Below are 8,893 nucleotides of genomic sequence, written 5' to 3'. Positions count from 1 at the left end.
TACTTGTTGATTTATGCAGAATATTGGCAAATCTTTTCACTAACTCCAAGTCTATCTCTGTAATTTTAGCTGTTATTTCAGAGTCTGCAAAAAACCTTCTTGTGGTATTCCCGTCATTGGATGTGCCTGAGCCTTGTTTTACTGCATCTATCACCACTCCTCTCTTCTGATAAAAAGCTTTGCAAATTCGAGTCTTCGCCTTCTTTTGCAAATCTTTAATACATCCGTATCTACTCGCCATCTGTTAAAAACGAGTCGATTGGCTATATGTAAAAGATTTTCCATAACGTGAATCCTAGCATGTAGTGTTGACAATCCATAATCATATGACTTGATATCTATAACTTTGCCTTTAATTCTATCTAAGTTATTCATCTCTTTAGGTGCATTTTGAAAAATGTATCAAGGCATACACTGTAAAAATTTTTTCGGGAAAATTACCGAAAATGTTCGGGATGCAATAAACCCGAAAATTCGGTAATTTTCCCATAAAAAAGTTCGGGAAAATTCCACATAGATATCGGTAATTTTTCCAGAGTTTAAGGAATTTTCTCTTAAAATGTCAGTAAAACTTCTTAGCTATTTCAGTGAATTTGTGTCATATTTTGGGAATTTCCCCAAAATAACTCAATATAACAATTTAATTCATTTTTGATTTTAGAAAATTTTGTCTAATCAGATTTATTGTTAAATTATAATTTTGTTATGTAACAAGAATTTAAAATTCTCGAATTTCAGAAGCTTTGACTTTGAAAGGTTCAATTTAGTTTTTAATTTCAAATGTTCAAATTTTAATTGCTTTGAAGTTACAATTATTCAGTAAAAAAATTCCCAATTTCAATTATTCAATTTCAAACTCCCTCAATTATAAATAATACAATTCCAATTCCTTTGAATTTCAAATATTCCAATTTTCAAACTTTAAATCTGAAAATATACCATTTTTAACGTGACAACGTCCAATTTGCGAAACTTCAATCTGCAATTATTTCATTTGGCGATTCTTCAATTCGAAATAAAATTGTTTAATATTTAACGCTTTGACTTGCAGATTATACAATTTAATTTCTTTTTCTAATTAAATCCTCCATAATCGTTCGATATTTTTTTAAATAAATTAGCGGGCCAATCAATTAAAACAATAGTTTTTTCCGTAAATTTTAATTTTAATATGAAAAACAAAAATAAACTGAATGACTTAACACAAAATAAAATGAAAATATAGTTAAAATTAAATATTATGATAATTTACGACATTCAGCAATGACAAACAATTATATATAGTCCGTTAGAAAATTTATTCCATCGAGCCGAATTTAGTTACATTCTGCATTTATTTTGTATCACGAGCAGCCCTTTTTCGTTTGCGGCTTTTCATACTTTTTTGATCCCTCTTCTGCTCTTCCGTAAGTTTTATGTCAAGTATCATCCTGCAATACAAAAAATGGATTAGAGTTATATTTCAAATCGGGATTAGAAAACATTAGAATGTAAACAAAAACAAATGAAATAGAACTTTATCTTTCTAAAAATTCTAAAGATGACGATATCTCCTTTTTATAATTGTACCCATACAAAAAATGTGCTGCAAGAAGCAGGAGAGTACCCTCCAACATATCGCTTCCCTCCACAAGAATAAAATCTTCCACAACGACTGCGCAGCAACAGAACTCATCATATAATGAACCCCCTGAAAAAGACGAACGTAGATGAATTAATGTTGTTTACATACCATACGAATTTGGAGTGTACCGACACTAGACTGAGTCGAATTACTCACCTTTTATAATGATCACTGGATGCGTCGAATTAGTCAGTTCAATCACTTCTGCGTCTGTTGCAGTTGTTTCCTGAAAAAAATAAAACTTAGTGTGAAATATTTACACGCAAAAACAAATTTCAAGAATATTCGTGATCTAATCCTTTACAGACTTTCGAAATGAATTACTCATAATTGCTACTCCTTAAAATTTTAATCTTCAGTCCACCTAAGTTTGTGATTTTGAAAAGCATTTTTTAGCTGCAAGAAAAAAATAAATAAATTTAAAATCGTGAAGGATTTTGATGAAAATAGTGCAACCTTGTAAAAATAATGTATGTAAGAATATGTATATCATAAGTTTGAAAGGGTGCACACATTCTAATACCTTAAACATTGATGTCAAAGAGGCTCATAGTTAATTTTCCTTTGGACATCACAAGTATATTAGCACAAAGGATTTGGAACTAATCCGTGTTTTAGTTTTAGATAGGAAACATTGTGTCCTCTAATCGTCTGATCATTGCTACCCATTAACTGACTCTCAACTTCTGCTATGTCATTAACATCAAGTGGACTAGAAACATTATCCAGATAATTTGTCTCGTGATCATGACTAGTTTGGCCTTCCACATGAAATACGTCGGTATGCCCTGGTAGAGATTCGGCATGGTTGGAAATATAAGAAACATTTTTGTGTTATTTCGATAAGTGGCTTGTAAAAGAAATGACTTTATTGTATTTCTTCTTACAATTTATAAATGGACATTTAACATGTACTCCCTCATTCATATGATCCTTTAGATGCTTAATAAAGTCTTGATAATTAGGATCCCTTTTCTCACATATTTTTACAGTGCAAACAAACCTGGCATTTTCATTAACCAAGTTTCGTGAAATTCTTATATGCAATTTTTGACGAGAACATTCATTGTGTACTCTAGAAATATGCATTCTCAAAGACGCTTTGTTCTGGGAAATGCTTTTACATCCATTAAGAGCGCAGTGATATTTGTTGCTAACATTTCCATGAAATTTGTGATGTTCTAAATGTTTACTCAAAACTTCTGAGCTGTGGTTGCAGAAATAGCATACAATTTCTTGTGATGAGAAATCTACAAATAAAAATATTCTAATAAAGATGATACACACTTGTAATCACAACACACAGTCTGGATTAAACTTGTGAAACAAAATTCGATCAGATTTCGACACGACTTTAGACGCACTTCGAATGTCGAAAAACCGAGCTTCGATCCGTGACACGGTCGGAACGGTTTTTTCGATTCGATTGGCCCATCGATCAGATGTCGGAAAACCGATCTTCGACGCGCGCTGTAGCCGACTCGGACTTTTCGATTAAATCGGTCGGCCTAAGTTGGCCGAAAATCTAATATGCGACTGACAAAAGGCGTTTCAAGTTTTTAATTTATAAAACTTATAGTTCTTAAAATTTAAACCCATGTAAGATACATGATAGCAATACTGTATCAATCTGGTGGTTATTATTACACGACCTATTTATAGTCCCACAATAAACAGAAGAGTGTGCATAGTTGTTACTTCCATAATTATAATTTCTTATACGATTACACAGTAACTAGTTATAATAACTCCTTAGATGTTATTCACCTTTACTCATTAACGCTCAAAAGACCGAAAAATCAAGCTTAACTTTTCTGATGCAGTTGTGATAGTAAAACATGTCGCATATGTTTGAAACTTAACATACTTCTGTTTTCAAGACCGCTCTACAAAATGAAGTTGTCAAGATAATTGCTCGTTTACCAGGAAATTCAATATGGCGGCATTTATAATAAAAAACACGGAAAAATTTAAAACAAAAAAGTTTTGCTGCTGGATTTCGTATCGAAAAATTTTTGTAATGTAACAAAATTGGTGCACAAAAGTGCACAAACATGTTGAACTTGAGAAAAATGGAAAACAGCAAATTTGAAATTGAAGATGGATTTCACAAAATGGCAAATAAAAAAAAAGAAATTGTTATTTCTACCCTCAAGTGGCAGCAATGAATTTGACTCTTACCCAAAAAAATTTTTTTTCTTTTCAGGGTTTTTCGGGTTACTTATTACAGATATGGTCGCAACATTCCAAAATTAATTTGTTTAAACCATTTTTTAAAACAAATTATTTCGAAAAATTAGATTGCTTACAAGATGCATATGCTTTTCATGGGTTTTGGGTTCACTGAGTACGAATCTGGCATTCAATTTGCAAAATCAACGTGTTTAAACAATTTTTTAACAAACTGTTGCAATATTGAAATTTTTGCAAAATGCATATGCTTTCGTTGGTTTTTGTGTCCGCTGAATACGAATCTGGCGTCAAATTCGCAATATCAATGTTTGAAAACCATTTTTTAATCCATGTTTTAACAAATTGTCTACGCGGTGTCAAAGGGTAAACGTCAAATACGGCTGCTGACAGAAGGGAATATTGCAACAATTTGTTAAGAAATTGTTTCAACACATTGATTTTGCGAATCTGATGCCAGATTCATACACAGCGGGCACAAAACAACAACAAAAAAATAATTTTTAACAAAAATAGATACAATTTCAAACAATAAGAATAATTTAATTCCAAAACAGATCAATTTTTAACTGAAAACAGTCAATTTTCAAGCAAAAAAAAAATTTCAAATCAAATAGTTCAATTTTCAATGAAGAAAGAAATAAAATTTCAACTAGAGAAGATCATTTTTAATTTAGAAAATCGATTTTGAACAAAAACAAAAACAAACGATTTTACAACAGAATAGTTATATTTTTAAACACAGAAGTAAATGCACAAATAACAAGAATAATATTCTAATAATAAGATGAATTTTCTACCAATGAAGTTAATTTTCTCTGAAAACTACGAATCCTGATACAAACACGAAAGCAATTTTTAACTTTAGAGATGAATTTTAATCTAAAAAAATAAGTATTCAATCAAAAATCGAATAGTTAAAATTGCTTTTTCAACAAAATAGTTTCATTTTCAACGAAAGACGTTAATTTTCAACTAAAAAAGACACCTTTCTTTACTAAAACTGGATCAGATAAATTTTTAGTCATAAAAATCAATTTGAAAAAAAAATTGAATTAACAACAAAATAGTTAAATTTTCAACTAAAGAAATTAAATTACAAACATAAATAATAAATTTTCAACAAAAATAAAATTAATTTTCCACAAAAGAGTAGAATTTACAACCCAAAAACTGAATTTTTAATAAAAATAGATACATTTTAGAACGAAAAGAATAATTTCCTATCAATCAAGAAGATTTTTTTACTACATAGTTGAATTTCCAACTGAAAATGATACATTTAAAAAAAAATGGCACAGTTAAATTTTTAGTTCAAAGCATCAATTTTTAACCAAAAGGGCTTTTTAAGGCCAAAAAGAATAAAACATCAACTTTTGTAAAAATTTGTATGTCAAAATGATGTACTTTTACATAACAGGTAATTTTTTTGCAAAACCGTTGAATTTCCAAACCAAAAAAGATGAAACCTTAATTTAAAAAGTATGATACTACGAGTTTAAAACTGAAAAGAAATGCATTCAATAAAAAAGATTTAGACTTTCTTATTTGTTTCTATTAATAATTCAATTTGCATTTGAGGAGAATAACGAGAACGATTACATTAAATAAACATTGAAATTTATTGTTATGTTGTCGAACAATGTAGTGAAATAGTTGTTTGTCGATAGAATGATTATTTTTAATCTACTTATTTAAACTTTTTTTACAGAAAGAGAATAAACATTTTGGTTAAAAATTCTTATTTTGTGTGTTATACTTGTGTTAAAATTTTATTTTTTCCACTGAAACCTTTAGCATAAAATGCAATTTTGAGTTAAAAAGCGTTTTTTTCAGTTGAAAGTTCGTCTTTTTGGTAGAAACTTTTCCTTCTTGTTTGAAAACTAATATTTTTGATGAAAAATCATGATGTTTTTATCAAAGAAAAAAAAAATTCAGCTGACAATTACATTATTTCATTCCTGGTTTAAAAATATATTTTAGTTGACAAATTTATCTATCTGGTTAAAATTGTTTGGTAAATTCGTAATTTTCAAATAATTTTTTTATATTGAAAATGTTACGATGGCATTTATTGTTGAAAATTATCTATTTTATAGATAATTCGTTTTTTTCAAATTAATTTGTTTGAAATATCGTCTTTTTTTAGAATTTGGTTGTAAATTCAACAATTTGGTTGAAAATGTATAAATTTTGGTAGAAAATTCTTCTATTTTGTTAAAATTTTTACTATCTCGTAGAAAGTTGACTTTTTGTTTAAATTTCATTTTTTTGTGTTGAAAAAAGAAGTAAAATATTTTCTGGGTGAAAATTCAACTTTCTCTTTAAAAATGAAATATCATCTGTTTAAAGGGAAATTTCACCTTTCTGGGATCAAAATGCAATACTATTTAATATAGAATTCCAGCAAATTTTATCAAAATTCATCCCTTTTGTTAAAAAAAAATCATATATTTTATTTTTTTATTTTTGGAAATTTAATTTTTTTGTAGAAAAAATTGGGATTGTGTTTTCAATCATTTTGTTTGAAAAATTGGGCTGAATCACTATCTTAAGGAATCATTTTTTCCTTAAAGATTTATATTTTTAGTTGGAGACTTATCTCTTTGGTTAAAAGTTGAACAATTTGTTTAAAATTTTTTTTTTATGAAGGCTTATACGTCTCTGAAAATTTACATTTTTAATCGAAAAGATTTTTTCTGTTTAAAATTTATTTTTTACGGAAAATGTAACTTGTCCATTTTTTCAAGACTTATCTTTTTTAGTTAAAAGTTCTCCTTTTTTAGTAATAAAAGAAGTTTCTTGATTTGAAATTTCTTGTTTGTGGGTGAAAATACATCAGTTTCGTGGAACGTCAACTTTTTGCTGAAGTCATATTTTGGTTTGAGAATTCAATATTTGTACAGAAAATTTGTCTTTGGGCTTGAATGTTAAACAATTTAGAAGAACTTTTATTTATTTTTTGAGTAAAAACTCTTTTTTTTGGTGAAAATTTATCCATTGAAACTAAATTTTTTTTTTATAAATTTCATCTTTCTTAATTGAAATATAAACTTTTTTGTGAGAAATTTATCTTTTTAGGGTACAAATTGATTTATTATGTTTAAAATTTAATTAGTTAAAAAGTCATTTTTTATAGCAAAAAATAATTTTTTATATAAAACAAATGAATAAATTTGACAATTTTTAATTTGTATCTGAAATACTATTTAATTCCGTTTATTAAAGATTCCATGTTAAAAATATTAGACGATTAAAATGCTGATATTTAAATATTAATGATCAGGGAAAATAAAAAATTAGTTAAGAAAAAATCAGGTAATTCTGAAAATTAAGTTTTCGGGAAGCCTACCTAATTCTACTAACAATGACTAGCAAGAAATTCTTAAAACTAAAAATTACGTGTAGTAAGAATGGAAGAGGGGAGGGGGGGATGTAGAAATATTTTGTGCCGGTTTGTTACAGGGGAAGGGCGAGTCTTAGAGAGGACCAGTAATCAGTTACGTCATTTAGGTATGACCACTAATATTAATATATTTACTTGTTCACATGCAACTATCATTTAATGCACATGAATTCTGGAAAATTTTACAACTTTACAACTTTAGCTACAAATAGAGCTTGTTACACTATTTAAAGAATGTTTAATTCGCGTTAAAAGAACGCTTTATTCGCTTGTTCCTCATTTATCTGACTTGAAACAGGGAATTTCAGAAAATAATTATGGGTTTTATTTTAGGACAGGAAGTTTTTAAAGCAGAAGTTTTTAGAGTAGAAGTGTAAATTTCATTTAAACTTTTTGCTTAGTTTGAACATCCACTATTGCTACACTTTAAAGATATGACAAAACTCTTCAAAACTCTTTAAAAAATTATACTGTGGGCATAATATGGCCCTGATCATGGAGCCATCCATCCGCCAGTACTAGGAAAATTGCCGATTATCTATACTGGCGACCAGTACAGGGCCAATACTGCGCCGGTGAATACAAAATAAATATTCTTCAATATTCTTGAATCAATTTTACATTTTAATTTTTGATGAATTTATTTATGGATATAAAGACTTATTGCGGTTTATTGATGGACAGTGGTGAACATGTTGAAAGAAAGTAAAAAAATAAAAACCAGATTTAATGTATAAAATCGGACTTTTTTATTTCGGTGTTTTATATTGCCGTGTCTACGAGTACCGAAATTTCGATACGAATAGCTTCTCATTACAACTTTGGCTATTAGTACAACTTACAAAATCGAAAATTTAGTGATAAAATTGATAAATATATGATAGTTAAGAAATTAACAAATTTTAGTATTAATTATATGAGATAATTTGAAATGTCAAGCAATTATAAATATAAGAGAATATTGAGCTGGAATAGAATTTTAATTTAATTGATTCATTTTCCCTGGGTTTCAGAGCATATACTAATGTTTTTCACAGGATTCGGTTATTGTAAACTAAGGTCATCAGATGTTGTCCCTCAGAAATTAGTGGCAGCTTTAATAATAAATTATTGAACTTCATAAAATATGTACAATATTTGGAGAATAATAGTTAAAAATGAAACGGTTATTTCCAAGAAATATCATTTGACCTTAAAAATGTAACTTGAAGTTTGTAACGAATTTTCAGCTATTTTTGCCTTTTTCAAAAAAAAGGCTATTTTTTTAAAGAGATGCAACGGTTGATTGTTTATCAATCAATGCCTTTCTTAATAGCTGCAATACAGTGAGTATTGTCCAAACACGCCGTTTCTAATACATTATTACAACAAGCCTATAACTCTACACTACTGTGCAAACTACTCTTGCTTTCTTGGATATGAATTACGATAATCAGTTAAAAGATAGTTTTCAGTGAGCCTGATATTCCGAAAAGGATCGAAAGCCTGGAACTTTATGGATTATTTTACTTGAATCAGAGAATTGTTCGGATGGAACTGCAGTCTTTGAGACTATTGCGAATAATTTAAATATAAAAAATTACAACAATTAATTATAATTTTAACTTTGGAACAGGTAATTTCTTAAAGTATTACAAATGTTATTTTAAAACTGGGAGTGTATGTAAAGAATT

The 8,893-nt window shown here is 28.2% G+C and overlaps 1 protein-coding gene across 1 annotated transcript; it reads right to left on the bottom strand.

Annotated features, from left to right (window-relative positions):
• Nucleotides 1-1,304: 1,304 nt before the first annotated feature.
• Nucleotides 1,305-2,634, bottom strand: LOC117173602. The gene is made up of 5 exons (XM_033362241.1): nt 2,628-2,634; nt 2,258-2,412; nt 1,781-1,865; nt 1,570-1,690; nt 1,305-1,430 (listed from the first exon to the last, which is right to left on the bottom strand). The coding sequence occupies exons 1-5, from the start codon at nt 2,632-2,634 to the stop codon at nt 1,334-1,336; spliced, it is 465 nt and encodes a 154-aa protein (XP_033218132.1). The 3' UTR covers nt 1,305-1,333.
• Nucleotides 2,635-8,893: the final 6,259 nt, after the last annotated feature.

Source organism: Belonocnema kinseyi, chromosome 5 (genome assembly GCF_010883055.1).
Source record: "Belonocnema kinseyi isolate 2016_QV_RU_SX_M_011 chromosome 5, B_treatae_v1, whole genome shotgun sequence".
NCBI classification, from domain to species: Eukaryota; Metazoa; Arthropoda; class Insecta; order Hymenoptera; family Cynipidae; genus Belonocnema; species Belonocnema kinseyi.
Note: the sequence above shows the minus strand (reverse complement) of the source record. Positions and strands in the feature narration are given on the sequence as shown.